Source organism: Haliotis rufescens, unplaced genomic scaffold (genome assembly GCF_023055435.1).
Source record: "Haliotis rufescens isolate VD_foot unplaced genomic scaffold, xgHalRufe1.0.p SCAF_3, whole genome shotgun sequence".
NCBI lineage: Eukaryota > Metazoa > Mollusca > Gastropoda > Lepetellida > Haliotidae > Haliotis > Haliotis rufescens.
The window spans coordinates 35749102-35765057 of record NW_025964001.1 but is presented as its reverse complement, the minus strand read 5'-3'; the positions used below and the strand labels follow the sequence as shown (position 1 = coordinate 35765057).

General features: G+C 39.5%; 1 protein-coding gene across 2 annotated transcripts in view; it reads left to right on the top strand.

Annotated features, from left to right (window-relative positions):
• The first annotated feature begins 3709 nt into the window (after positions 1–3709).
• The window catches only part of LOC124119266 (probable gamma-butyrobetaine dioxygenase), a 31939-nt gene continuing 19692 nt past the window's right edge, over positions 3710–15956 (top strand). The window contains exons 1-4 of one of the 2 annotated variants that reach the window (XM_046481726.2): positions 3728–3805; positions 4067–4156; positions 13061–13225; positions 15304–15386. In XM_046481726.2, coding sequence (XP_046337682.2) covers positions 13141–13225; positions 15304–15386 — 168 coding nt within the window. In that variant the 5' untranslated portion in view covers positions 3728–3805; positions 4067–4156; positions 13061–13140. Of the gene's footprint in view, positions 3806–4066; positions 4157–13060; positions 13226–15303; positions 15387–15956 lie in introns of both variants that reach the window. The other variant, XM_046481734.2, reaches the window with a different exon arrangement.

Genomic DNA, 15956 nt, shown 5'->3' with positions numbered 1-15956 from the left:
TGCATGGGACAACATTTTTGTTACTGAGTCAAATCTTGAAATGTCCTCCACATGTCTACCATAAAACTTTTTGAAAAGCTTTACTGAGGCCTTGGATGCTGTAAACTTGATCAAACAACTTCTGAGCAAGAGTCACATGACGCTCTTTGAGATGTTGGTAGAGAGAGCATGCTCGATTGTAATTCAAAAATTGTCAAATTTAAACACCAAAGGCTGGAGCTGCTGGACTATTGCTCGACATAAAGGGAAAGTTAACTACTGGAAAGTTGAAGTCATCAATATTGTCATACAGTCTTGTGGAGAGTGTTTTGTCACTCTGAATCATAATGCATAGATCTAAATATGAAACAGATGAGGCGGTGTGACTGGTCTCCTTTATTTCTAGGTCAGGTGGGTAAATCTGTGGAAGGGAATTGGCAATTTGATTGTTATTGAACAAAATCAGAGCACCAATGTACATTAAGCTCGGATAAACTTCTTGGTCAGTTACCTTGTTTGGACTTTGCCAATCACAGCAGAAATTCTGATTCATATGCATTAAAACACAGATTCGAAAGAAGGGAATCACAATTGGTGCCCAGGGTGATGAAGGAGAACGAAAGAGAAGGTATAGTGTCCACAGCTTGGAGGATGCATGGGGTCAGTTGGTCAGAATGTCATAATTGTCAGTCAGTATTGCGTATCAATGGGAATCAATGCTAGGCCAAACTCGATAATGAGAAGTTGTGATACGTCTGATCACAAGACATGGGTTTCAATACCATTTTTCTCAGAGGGCCTGTTCAAACTGATCCTTGTAACAAGGGTGACCTAGCCGTACTCTAATTTGACGGTCAAGAGTTCAATAGGTGATAAATCTGGTGATTGTGCTGGCCAAGTCAGGATGTTTTGTGGGGCCCTGTGTTATCTTGTTGAAACAGGGTCTGTCCTGTTCTGTTGTAACAAAGGTAGTACAATAGGGTAGAGAGACTGGTCATTGTAATGATGTCCAGTGATGTTTGCTTCCAAAATTACCAGATCTGTCTTGACTTGGCTATAAATGCTGAATTGCGATATTAATGATTCCCAAATGACAGGGCTGAAGATGCTACATTGCAGGACTAAAGATGCTACATTGCAGGACTAAAGATGCTACATTGCAGGACTAAAGATGCTACATTGCACGACTAAAGATGCTGCATTGCAGGACTAAAGATACTACATTGCAGGACTAAATATGTTGCATTGCAGGACTAAAGCTGCTACACTGCAGGACTAATGTTGCCGCATTGACGGGGCTACAGATGCTGCCACCTCCAAACGGCTCGGCAGCATGAATACAACAACTTCTCCTTGCCGGAGGTTGACACACATTCTTACATCTGCCAGGAAAAAAGCTTGAATCTGCTCTCTCCTGTGAACATGGCTCTTTGCCAGTTTGTTCTCTTAGCGTTGCAGTTTCAGCCTTATGTCTCGTAGTTGTCTGCAAGCTCTGTTGTACCGACGCAATTTTCTATACTTGAATCGAACTCGGACATGATACAAGCCTATATGGCCTCTAATCTTTTCCGGGAACTTGTTCCATAAAAGGGAAAACTCATGAATATCAATGACCCCACGACCAAGTTTTGCTATGTTGTGAGTTCTGCTGTAGTTTCTATGCATTTGTACATTCTAATCCAAAAGTAACAATAGTTATTTTAAATAGACAAAATAGTAGTTCACCATACAGGTTTTAGACGTAGTACATATTCTCTACAAGTGCGTTTAGTTTCTTTCGATTTGGCAAGCGGAGTTAGCTCCCTTCTCGAACCACCGGTAATGCGTTTTCGCCAAACTATCTGATCGATAATCAAGATTTTATTTGGTAATAAAACGGGTGTAACCTCGCGAAGTGCGTCAAATCATTTGAGCTAGTTGATTAAAAACAAGACGCACAGTTGACGGTACACATGCTTTGTAAATCCTGCAGTCCAACGAAATGTGTATGTTAAAATTCATGTTGTTTACGAACAGGATGTCTAATTCGTAACGCGATTTTGATTGGACTATGCGCAGACTTGTTAGTCCAGGCAAATCTCTGGAATTCCAGCCTAGTTCGGCAAGTATTGAAACTGTACTTTTATTGTCAGTTACCTCCCTTGCCTCGGGAAGACGGTTGGGGAAGGAGGCCTGCCACTCCTCGGCCTGTTTCTCTTCCGTTTGTCTGCCTGAATCAGGCCGTGTGCCTAGCTGGTGATTATCATTCGTCCACGGCAAAACTCGTTGCGACGCGGTCACGCGTTGCTCCTTTGTGTATCATACCAACATCCATCTTTCCGAGGCAAGAGAGTTAACTGTCTTTAAAAGTCCAGTTTCCACCCTTGCCGAACTAGGCTGGAATTCCTGGGCTCGATCGTAGCGCCACCAGTGGCTATTAGCAGTTATGTCCCTTCTAAGCCTCTCCTATGGACCAATCAGATTTCACCTCTCGTATCACTTGCATTTGCTTCAAACGGAATGGCGGCGCCAAGTCAGTAAGATCTGCCCGATAATCAAGATCAATATTGTGATAAAACGGGTCTTACGTCGCGAAATGCATCGAATCACATGAGCAGTTTGATTAAAAACATAAAAAGATTTTGAAAATATCTGTTGACAAAGCGTTGGCGGTGCACATGCTTTGCAAATCCAGCAATCGACCGAAATCTGCACGACAGTTTACGAACCGAATTTCGATTTCGTTGCGCTATTTTGATTGGACTATGCATAGACTCGTTAGTCCAGCCAAACTGTAACTCCATAATACCAGCCAAGTTCCGTAAGGGTGGAGACTGGACTTATACAGTCAGTGAACTCTCTTGCCTCTGCTGTAGCGTAAATCCAAAGACGTACATATATCTATATGTCTGTGGTTAATCTTATCATGCGTCTGTCCAGCGGTTTGGGTGAGTGAGTGAGTTGGGTTTAACGTCGTTTTAAACAGTATTCCAGTTATATTTCGCGGCGTGTCAGCTTAATGTGGAAGGAAAGCCCGAAGTGACGCAGGCCTTAGACGTTTACCACTTTGGTATGGTGCTGACAAACCTAGAAAAATAATCGGGGCGAACCGGGATTAGAACCCACAATCATAGATATCTGGCGTACCCAAGGGACGCAGTTCTGCACTTCGAATCGCGGCGCCTTAGACGACTGGGCCACCCGTGCCCCATATCTTTGTTGGTTGGCATGCTGTAAGTGCAGCCAAAGTTTCACTTCAAACTCAAGTTTCCTTGATCTGGGTTCGGTAGCACATTCATACCTCAGTAAATTGTTTTGGTTGTGTTTAGGCGATTGATTCTGAACCATTTTGTAACACTGTTCGGGGTTTGGACCCAACGTGTCCACATTCGTCATTTTACATCTAAAGTTATGATGAAGCGATGATGAGTAATCTTTAGTAACATTCGCTCCGAACAATTGAGTGAGTGAGTGAGTAGGCCATTTTTAGCAATATTCCAGCAATATCACGGCGGGGGACACCGGAAATGGGCTTCACTCATTGTACCCATATCGGGAATCGAACCCGGGTCATCGGCGTGACGAGCGAACGCTTTAAACACTGGGCAATACGTTATAAATGTACAATTGTCCCAGTGGAAATGACAAAACTTACAAATTCAAGTTATCTTAGTAGATAACAGGTGAAGAACTCGTAAAAGTATTTTATCGCGACAGCTGTAGCCAGTTTTTAAGCGCATTCCGATTTAGGCTTGAGGCGACCGTTGATATCGAAATCGTTCTCCGCTGCCATTCATCGTGACGCTTGACAGCGGCGTCGCCGGAGCCACAAGGCTGTTCATTGCTGGTAAGGTATGCCGTTATATGGTCGCTGTCGTAGCTTTCTGTTACGTCTGCCAGAGAATTCCCTCCATCAATGCCTGCTTTTTCACAGGCCAAGGTTCACTCCAGTCTAGCTTGTGCAAAACAGGGCCCGCCGCGACGAAATATTCGGTTGTCAGATACATGCTTATTGTAACAGGGCCCAGCAAAGTTGCGCTGTCTGGAGTTCCTTGCGGTGTTGTAGCGTTTAGTCTCCATCAGACCCTCTCGCCTATGAAATTGACAGGAATCACCGAGGCCTATCACGTAATTGAGATCAGGACAAGGGATAGGATACTGAATGTCCAGCAGAACTGCCAATCACGCTCCTGCCACTGTAAGTTCATACATTTTGACATACTTCACACGCTTAAAAGTTGCTCTTGGCCATGCTGCAAACTATCGCATTTACTGTTAAGATTGCACCGTCGCTGTTTCGCTCTACTTGGCCAGTATCGACTGCAGCCATGTTATATCGCTCTATTACACACAGCTTCGATTTCGTTATTTACCGTACTTCCGGGAATAAACATTAAACTATATTTGATTGTTTGTGTCTTGAGGTCGAATGTAAGTTAGGAGACTTGTTAAAATTCTTATACTTCATATGCAGTAGATCTACCTGAAAAGTATTATTGTATTTTATTTTTTATTTAAATTTAATTTGATATATTTGCCAATGTGATTTATTTTTGAAAATACTGTATCATTTTTATTTAATTGAATATATTTTAAATAATATTGTTGATTGGATTTTTATTCATTATGATTAAATGAGATGCCAATCAAATGCTAACATGACCCATTCTGTGTAATTAGATCCTTACATATTTGTTATGATCTCTGTAGGAAACAAATATGGCTGCAATGACCACAATAAGGATCTTTGGGTACCTATAATAACAACATGATCACTATGCAAACGAGTGCAGGGGCCAGAATACCCAGAATAGCAGAAAAGCAATTCCTTACACCTAAAATAAGTACAATTTGTTTTACACCTAAAAAGAAGCACTATTTGTTTTTTACACCTAAAAAGAAGCACAATTTTTGGCACCTAAAAAAAAAGCACTTTTAATTTTATTTTTTTAGGTAAACCTCATTTTAACATCTATGTGGTAAATTATTAATTCAAACTCTATATGATCGAACATGATAGTTATTTTGTAACTTGATTATCGAAATCTTTATGCACTTTAGGATTTTAGTTGTAGATAGTATATCAAGTTTGTTGACATGATGCACGTTGTTAATATAGTCTGTCAACGAAGATTGAAAGACTAATAATGTTAATAAAAGGTGGCCCAGTCATCTTAGGTGCAGCGATTCACTGTGCAGAATTGCGTTCCTTGGGCATGCCAGAAACCTATGATTGTGGGTACGAATCCCGGTTCGCCCCGATTATGTTTTTTAAGTATGTCAGCACCATACCTGTGCTCGTGGGTTTCACTGAAGTGGTAAACATCCGAGACCTGCATCACTTTGGGCTTTCCTCCCACATTAAGCTAACACGCAGTGATCGTACTGGAATACTGTGAAAAGCGGCGTTAAAAACAACTCACACTCACTCAATTGTGGAAAAATATTGTCTCAGATAACAAAAGGCTCAGAAAGAATATGATGAGGGGTTAATGGTGGCATTTGTGAAGCTTCAATTTGCTGTGGAGAGTTTCATTCATCAGGCGTGCCAGAAACCTATGATTGTCGGTTTGCCTTTATTATGATACTAGGTTTGTCAGCACCATACCCTGGGTTTAACCTAAGTGGAAAACATCTCAGACCTGCATCACTTTGGGCTTTCCTCCCACATGAAGATGTAGTTGGTTTACTGTCCAAAGAGGCGCTAAACCAAACTCACTCACTCACACTTATGATGAAATCATATTTTGTTCAAATTGTCAGAATGTTAGTTTTGGTTATTACTCTTAAATACTTGAAAAGGAAATATTTGAATGTCATTGCTCATCTTTGTAACATGGTTGTCTTTTTTAACAATGTAAGCTTTTGACTACATGTGCAGGTGAACTACAGTTCCATGGCACTGTTTTTTAAGTACATCACTTTGACCTAGTTGAAATGTTGTGTAGATGATAATGATCATTAGGCACCATCATCTGCACTCAAATTTCAGTCCCAGACAAATCCTGCGGTAAAATTATCAAAATCCTGTGGTAAAATTATCAAAATTCTGCTGTAAAATTATCAAAATCCTGTGGTAAAATATCAAAATCCTGCGGTAAATTTATCAAAATCCTGTGGTAAAATTATCAAAATCCTGCTGTAAAATTACCAAATTTCTGTGGTTAAAATTACAAAATTCTGCAGTAAACTTTGCAGTAATAACATTACCATTTTCCCTCAAACAATGATACAAACTCATTTCAATTTTTGTTTGTTTAATTTCTTGCATTCAGACATTTTAAGACATATACATATGCATAGTATCTGATATTTATTTATGGTTACACATAAACATAGTTTATGTAATTGTAATACCACAAGAACATTTAAAAGTGAGGATGCTATTTTTCAAATTTTGTTTCATTGTAGGATTCATATTTTGTATCCTTGAATCGCATGTTAAATGTTAGGGCATCATTTGAGTGCAAAGTTTCGATAGAAGAACTTGAAAATAATGAAAATTTGTCTATTGCTTGATGAAAAGGGCAAATTCATTTACATTTTCCGGAAATCTTTCTGCGATCACAGAATTGCTGAATTCATGGTTGACTGAAGTTTTAAGTTCAATGTGTCAATCATTTCAGACAATTATTCAGTGTAAAATTCAGCACACTTTGAATACACCTGGTGAACCCCAGTGCCTGGGACACTATTTATGCATGTAATGCACAACAGCTAACAGCAATATTTTTCAGGGTTTTAAGTTATGCATAAATGTGCATCCAGTATACATAAATGGTGAGATTGGACTCAAAACTAAAATACTGCATTCTGAGGCACGCACAGTAATATTCATTGTGCCTACAGCACATCAAGAGCGTTTATAGGTGTCTGGTAATTTCACTCATCAATCAAGACCACTGTGCACATGATCATTAATTCATTCCAGACTTGGAAGTAATTATCAAAACATACCAAACACTATGTCACCATTTTGTTACTTTATAGGACCTTCATGTTCCCTGCAAGGACCCTCAAAATTGATTTTTGTCAAGGTCAAACCCTGATTTTTGTACCTATACAAGTCAATATTTTCACAGTTAAATGTTTTAGTTTTGGAAACAAGAGTATCTTCAAACAAAAAGATAACCGCTTGAGTTACTATTCGGTAAAAAAATGTTTCCCTCCCAAAATGTAGACATCGGATCATAGAGACAGAAAAAACTACATAATTAATGTTATGAATATGCCCGTTTTCCCTCAACTGACCTCTAGTTATTAAATAAATTGGCTGGTGTAATAAATTTCTTTGTTTTCTTAACAAGTTATCTTCTCTTTAAAGCTATATCATACTGGATTCGTCATCTGAAGTAAACAATTTTGTAATCTTAACTACACTGAATTTTACAAATAAATCCTAATTTCAGCAGGTATTGTGTCTTTGACTTGTACTGGTTTCTTGCATCAAATTGTTATGACAGTGATTACAACCCAGCAGGCACAACAATGTTAATGTTGAATCATGTCGTGCTTCAACATTGTTATGACAGTGATTGCAACCCAGCAGGCACAACAATGTTAATGTTGAATCATGTCGTGCTTCAACATTGTTATGACAGTGATTGCAACCCAGCAGGCACAACAATGTTAATGTTGAATCATGTCATGCTTCAACATTGTTATGACAGTGATTGCAACCCAGCAGGCACAACAATGTTAATGTTGAATCATGTCGTGCTTCAACATTGTTATGACAGTGATTGCAACCCAGCAGGCACAACAATGTTAATGTTGAATCATGTCGTGATTCAACATTGTTATGACAGTGATTGCAACCCAGCAGGCACAACAATGTTAATTAATGTTGAATCATGTCGTGCTTCAACATTGTTATGACAGTGATTGCAACCCAGCAGGCACAACAATGTTAATTAATGTTGAATCATGTCGTGCTTCAACATTGTTATGACAGTGATTGCAACCCAGCAGGCACAACAATGTTAATGTTGAATCATGTCGTGCTTCAACATTGTTATGACAGTGATTGCAACCCAGCAGGCACAACAATGTTAATGTTGAATCATGTCGTGATTCAACATTGTTATGACAGTGATTGCAACCCAGCAGGCACAACAATGTTAATGTTGAATCATGTCATGCTTCAACATTGTTATGACAGTGATTGCAACCCAGCAGGCACAACAATGTTAATTAATGTTGAATCATGTCGGGCTTCAACATTGTTATGACAGTGATTGCAACCCAGCAGGCACAACAATGTTAATGTTGAATCATGTCGTGCTTCAACATTGTTATGACAGTGATTGCAACCCAGCAGGCACAACAATGTTAATGTTGAATCATGTCATGCTTCAACATTGTTATGACAGTGATTGCAACCCAGCAGGCACAACAATGTTAATGTTGAATCATGTCGTGCTTCAACATTGTTATGACAGTGATTGCAACCCAGCAGGCACAACAATGTTAATGTTGAATCATGTCGTGCTTCAACATTGTTATGACAGTGATTGCAACCCAGCAGGCACAACAATGTTAATGTTGAATCATGTCGTGCTTCAACATTGTTATGACAGTGACTGCAACCCAGCAGGCACAACAATGTTAATGTTGAATCATGTCGTGATTCAACATTGTTATGACAGTGATTGCAACCCAGCAGGCACAACAATGTTAATGTTGAATCATGTCGTGCTTCAACATTGTTATGACAGTGATTGCAACCCAGCAGGCACAACAATGTTAATTAATGTTGAATCATGTCGTGCTTCAACATTGTTATGACAGTGATTGCAACCCAGCAGGCACAACGATGTTAATGTTGAATCATGTCTTGCTTCAATATTGTTATGACAGTGATTGCAACCCAGCAGGCACAACAATGTTAATGTTGAATCATGTCATGCTTCAACATTGTTATGACAGTGATTGCAACCCAGCAGGCACAACAATGTTAATTAATGTTGAATCATGTCGTGCTTCAACATTGTTATGACAGTGATTGCAACCCAGCAGGCACAACAATGTTAATGTTGAATCATGTCGTGCTTCAACATTGTTATGACAGTGATTGCAACCCAGCAGGCACAACAATGTTAATGTTGAATCATGTCGTGATTCAACATTGTTATGACAGTGATTGCAACCCAGCAGGCACAACAATGTTAATGTTGAATCATGTCATGCTTCAACATTGTTATGACAGTGATTGCAACCCAGCAGGCACAACAATGTTAATTAATGTTGAATCATGTCGGGCTTCAACATTGTTATGACAGTGATTGCAACCCAGCAGGCACAACAATGTTAATGTTGAATCATGTCGTGCTTCAACATTGTTATGACAGTGATTGCAACCCAGCAGGCACAACAATGTTAATGTTGAATCATGTCATGCTTCAACATTGTTATGACAGTGATTGCAACCCAGCAGGCACAACAATGTTAATGTTGAATCATGTCGTGCTTCAACATTGTTATGACAGTGATTGCAACCCAGCAGGCACAACAATGTTAATTAATGTTGAATCATGTCGTGCTTCAACATTGTTATGACAGTGATTGCAACCCAGCAGGCACAACAATGTTAATGTTGAATCATGTCGTGCTTCAACATTGTTATGACAGTGATTGCAACCCAGCAGGCACAACAATGTTAATGTTGAATCATGTCGTGATTCAACATTGTTATGACAGTGATTGCAACCCAGCAGGCACAACAATGTTAATGTTGAATCATGTCATGCTTCAACATTGTTATGACAGTGATTGCAACCCAGCAGGCACAACAATGTTAATTAATGTTGAATCATGTCGGGCTTCAACATTGTTATGACAGTGATTGCAACCCAGCAGGCACAACAATGTTAATGTTGAATCATGTCGGGCTTCAACATTGTTATGACAGTGATTGCAACCCAGCAGGCACAACAATGTTAATGTTGAATCATGTCATGCTTCAACATTGTTATGACAGTGATTGCAACCCAGCAGGCACAACAATGTTAATGTTGAATCATGTCATGCTTCAACATTGTTATGACAGTGATTGCAACCCAGCAGGCACAACAATGTTAATTAATGTTGAATCATGTCTTGCTTCAACATTGTTATGACAGTGATTGCAACCCAGCAGGCACAACAATGTTAATGTTGAATCATGTCGTGCTTCAACATTGTTATGACAGTGACTGCAACCCAGCAGGCACAACAATGTTAATGTTGAATCATGTCGTGATTCAACATTGTTATGACAGTGATTGCAACCCAGCAGGCACAACAATGTTAATGTTGAATCATGTCGTGCTTCAACATTGTTATGACAGTGATTGCAACCCAGCAGGCACAACAATGTTAATTAATGTTGAATCATGTCAGGCTTCAACATTGTTATGACAGTGATTGCAACCCAGCAGGCACAACAATGTTAATGTTGAATCATGTCTTGCTTCAATATTGTTATGACAGTGATTGCAACCCAGCAGGCACAACAATGTTAATGTTGAATCATGTCATGCTTCAACATTGTTATGACAGTGATTGCAACCCGGCAGGCACAACAATGTTAATTAATGTTGAATCATGTCAGGCTTCAACATTGTTATGACAGTGATTGCAACCCAGCAGGCACAACAATGTTAATGTTGAATCATGTCGTGCTTCAATATTGTTATGACAGTGATTGCAACCCAGCAGGCACAACAATGTTAATGTTGAATCATGTCATGCTTCAACATTGTTATGACAGTGATTGCAACCCAGCAGGCACAACAATGTTAATTAATGTTGAATCATGTCGGGCTTCAACATTGTTATGACAGTGATTGCAACCCAGCAGGCACAACAATGTTAATGTTGAATCATGTCTTGCTTCAACATTGTTATGACAGTGATTGCAACCCAGCAGGCACAACAATGTTAATTAATGTTGAATCATGTCAGGCTTCAACATTGTTATGACAGTGATTGCAACCCAGCAGGCACAACAATGTTAATTTTGAATAATGTCGGGCTTCAACATTGCTATGACAGTGATTGCAACCCGGCAGGCACAACAATGTTAATTAATGTTGAATCATGTCGTGCTTCAACATTGAAATGACAGTGATTTTTTAAATGACAGTGAGGTTGAAATGTCAATGTTGAATCAACATCAGATATCAATGTTGAAACAATGTCCTTTACTGAAGGACCAACAACAAGCTCTCTGCTGTCTCCTGACAGAGAATAACCAACATCAGACTGTTCTGTTCACTGAAGGACCAACAACAAATTCTCTGCCGTCTCCTGACAGAGAATAACCAACACCAAACTGTTCTGTTCACTGAAGGACCAACAACAAGCTCTCTGCTGTCCCCTTACAGAGAATAACCAACATCAAACTGTTCTGTTCACTGAAGGACCAACTAACATCTCTCTGCCGTCTCCTGACAGAGAATAACCAACATCAAACTGTTCTGTTCACTGAAGGACCAACATCAAGTTCTCTGCTGTCCCCTGACAGAGAATAACCAACATCAAACTGTTCTGTTCACTGAAGGACCACCAACAAGTTCTCTGCCGTCTCCTGACAGAGAATAACCAAGATCAAACTGTTCTGTTCACTGAAGGACCAACATCAAGCTCTCTGCTGTCTCCTGACAGAGAATAACCAACATCAGACTGTTCTGTTCACTGAAGGACCAACAACAAGTTCTCTGCCATCTCCTGACAGGGAATAACCAACACCAAACTGTTCTGTTCACTGAAGGACCAACTAACATCTCTCTGCCGTCTCCTGACAGAGAATAACCAACATCAAACTGTTCTGTTCACTGAAGGACCAACATCAAGTTCTCTGCTGTCCCCTGACAGAGAATAACCAACATCAAACTGTTCTGTTCACTGAAGGACCACCAACAAGTTCTCTGCCGTCTCCTGACAGAGAATAACCAACATCAAACTGTTCTGTTCACTGAAGGACCAACAACAAGTTCTCTGCCGTCTCCTGACAGAGAATAACCAACACCAAACTGTTCTGTTCACTGAAGGACCAACAACAAATTCTCTGCTGTCCCCTGACAGAGAATAACCAACATCAGACTGTTCTGTTCACTGAAGGACCAACATCAAGTTCTCTGCTGTCCCCTGACAGAGAATAACCAACATCAAACTGTTCTGTTCACTGAAGGACCAACAACAAATTCTCTGCTGTCCCCTGACAGAGAATAACCAACATCAGACTGTTCTGTTCACTGAAGGACCAACATCAAGTTCTCTGCTGTCCCCTGACAGAGAATAACCAACATCAAACTGTTCTGTTCACTGAAGGACCAACAACAAGTTCTCTGCTGTCCCCTGACAGAGAATAACCAACATCAGACTGTTCTGTTCACTGAAGGACCACCAACAAGCTCTCTGCCGTCTCCTGACGGAGACTTACAGAGAAAAAATGAAAATGAAAAGCAGTGGTACTATAAACAAAACTTGTTGAAAATGTTTTTGAAAAACTTGAAAACACCACAAGATGGTACAAATCGCGACAGAACTGTGTGGATAATGAAATTGAAGCAGCCCTAAACTTGTTTCTTTTTTCCCTACCAACTTAACGTTTTGAAGGAATTAAAAAAGAAATATTTGAATATGGAATTATTTTATTTTATATTTTTGACCAACCAACCTGAATTTTGGGGGCAAAATTTCATAAACCCCCGTAAGTGGTCTGACCTATATCATCTCAATAGGTAGGTACTGTAGTTGGTTGTTGTCGCAAACAGCACTATTCCAGATATATGATGGAGGTCTGTAAATAATCAAGTCTGGACCAGACAATCCAGTGATTAACATCATGAGCATCGATCTACGCAATTGTGATACAATGACATGTATTAACCAAGTCAGCGAGCCTGACCCCGTTAGTTGCCTCTTATGACAAGCATAGTCGCCTTTTACGGTAAGCATGGGTTGCTGAAGACCTATTCCACCCCGGATCTTCTCAGGTCTACTGTAGTTAGTAAGTGGAGATTATACAACAGCTCATCTCATGCCTTGGCGTACAAAGATACCAGTTTCAATATAACCTGTGTTTAAATTATTATATATATTTTCATGTCCTGACAAGCCAACAGCTGGTGTGGAAAAAATAACTGAATCATAGACTGTCTCCAATGCATCCAAGCATTGACATATAGCTGCACAAGTATGTCTAGGCTGGTACAATGGCCTCGGTCCACGACTACACTGAAGAGGACAATTGGTGGATGTGTTCTGCCAGAGCTTCAAGCAGGTAGACAATCAGTCTTTTTTTATATGGTTTCCTTTAGGGGGAAGATCAAAGTATCACGTTAGATAAAAATGTTAATTCCTTAAACTCTGGGGTAGGGTTGTTTAAGATGTGCATGTTTCAATATGACAAAATCAGCTTTTCAGGGTTTTCACAGTACATGTCAAGAAATAACAGTTCAGACTATCATATTTCAGGGCTGTAAGTAATGTTTTGATCCACTGAGTATGTTTTCATATGTTATCCACCAGGGCTGGGATGGGTAACTCGGGTACTCGGGTTGGGTGGGTACTGAGAAGGACCTGGGTACCCACAGGACTACCCAGACCCATGGTTAGCAGGGATGGGACGGGTAACCAGGGTATTCGGGTCTGGTGGGTACTGAGAAGGACCTGGGCACCCACAGGACTACCCAGACCCGTGGTTAGTAGGGCTGGGATGGGTAACTCGGGTATTCGGGTCTGGTGGGTACTGAGAAGTACCTGGGCACCCACAGGACTACCCAGACCCGTGGTTAGTAGGGCTGGGATGGGTAACTCGGGTATTCAGGTCTGGTGGGTACTGAGAAGGACCTGGGTACCCACAGGACTACCCAGACCAGTGGTTAGTCATGTGATATATTTTTTAATGACAAAATTGATCCAGAACTATATGGTTACCCTAAAAGTCACTAATATTGATATTTCTTTCTGACTATGCACCCATTCCTTCTGATTTTTTTATGTTTAAATAAAGAAAAACCTTCAGTCAAACGTTTTATACGTATAGCTAAATACATTTTGACCAGGACTATGGTCAAACTATTCCCAGTCGGACACCTTGTACCCATCTCTTGAGAGCTACAGCAGGTACCCGGGTAGGGTAATAGAGGGGTGGGTACCCAGGTAGTAAATTTGGACTTGTCCCTGTGAGCCGTATTATCCACATTGGGCCCTGATAGCTTTCAGCTCACCTTGACATGACCAAGACATTGCTATGTGTGCTTAATCTATGGGTCTTTGTCCATCTGTCCATTAGCATGGAACTTTAAATCTCCTCTTCTGCAAATCTACAAGCATATCAATATAATTTTCACAAAACATGTTCTACATGTACCTACGATGACAATGTAAACTGTTCACTTTGAAACATTGAAAATGGCCGTTGCATGGACTAAATTTAGGTATAAAAAAGCCTTCGTGCAAACCTCTTCTTTTGTTTGTTTGATTGTTGTTTAATGCCACACATTCAGCATTATTCCAACTATATGACAGTGGTCTGTAAGTAATCGAGTCAAGGATCATGGATTCTTGGAAATATTTTTCTCTTTCCTAATACACTTATAATTCTTGGTTACAGATATTTGAATGTACTTATTTTGGTGAAAAATGGAGCAAATAAAAAAGATTACCTTGTAATGCATAACAAAGGAATATTGATAATTAATTATGGCCATATTTACCACTAAAGCTAAAGTTGATTAATTACATATGTATTAATTTGAACTCTAGTGTGAAAAATGTGTTATGCTTGAATGAACCTTTTCAGATGCAATGTTTGTGATTATGTATTTTGCACCATCAGTAATTGAAATGCACTGTCCGGATCTGGAAACCAGATTCTGGATAAAAGAAGCATTTTGTGTAGTATTTATTTTGTATAACATAAATATTGTCTGGTAGGTGAAGCTTCCGTGTGTCTGGTGTTGGATAAGGGGGATTTCAGTGTAATTAAGAAATACATGAAGAGTGGGAGTTGTTTATCGTACAATACTTATAAAACACTGCAGTGTTTTATTGTACGATAGACAACGACAACGAGTCGTGCATGTTTTTCACAAATACGCAGTGTATTTGGAGATCTGTGTTTTGTGAACTGTTGAAGATGCTTCAAATAGATTTATGTGCATAAGGCATAAAGTAGATGGTACATTGATCAGTGAAATTAATGTAATATGGTGATAAATTCTCTCCAATATAATTTGATTAGAGAATTGCCTGAATTATTGCAGAATTCATATCCCCAAATCTCAGTTGTATGTGATTCTAGGATGTGTCAGATAGAATGTTTTAGGAGTTATTTTTGTGTGCTTTTTTTTGCAGGAAACAGTGTGAGGTTATCTGTTTATAGAGTCCCGAGATTGCTGAAGGGAAAGAGCAGTTTCCCCTGTTTGCAGAGCATTGTGGTAGGTCATTGCAGCTGTAGTAACAAGGAAACAATTATTACAGCTGTAGTAGCAAGGAAACAATTATTAAAGCTGTAGTATTTAGGAAACAAATATTACAGCTGGAGTATCAAGGAAACAATTATAAGCTGTAGTGGCCAGGAAACAATTGTTACAGCTGTAGTATCAAGGAAACAATTATTACAACTGTAGTAGCAAGGAAACAATTATTAAAGCTGTAGTATTTAGGAAACAATTATTACAGCTGGAGTATCAAGGAAACAATTATTAGCTGTAGTGGCCAGGAAACAATTATTACAGCTGTAGTAGCAAGGAAACAATTATTACAGCTGGAGTATCAAAGAAACAATTATTACAGCTGTAGTATCAAGGAAATAATTATTACAGCTGTAGTAGCAAGGAAACAATTATTACAGATGAAGTATCAAGGAAACAATAATTATAGCTGTAGTGTCAAGGAAACAATTATTACAACTGTAGTATCAAGGAAACACTTATTACATCTGTAGTAGCAAGGAAACAATTATTACATCTGTAGTAGCAAGGGAAACGATTATTACAGCTGTAGTA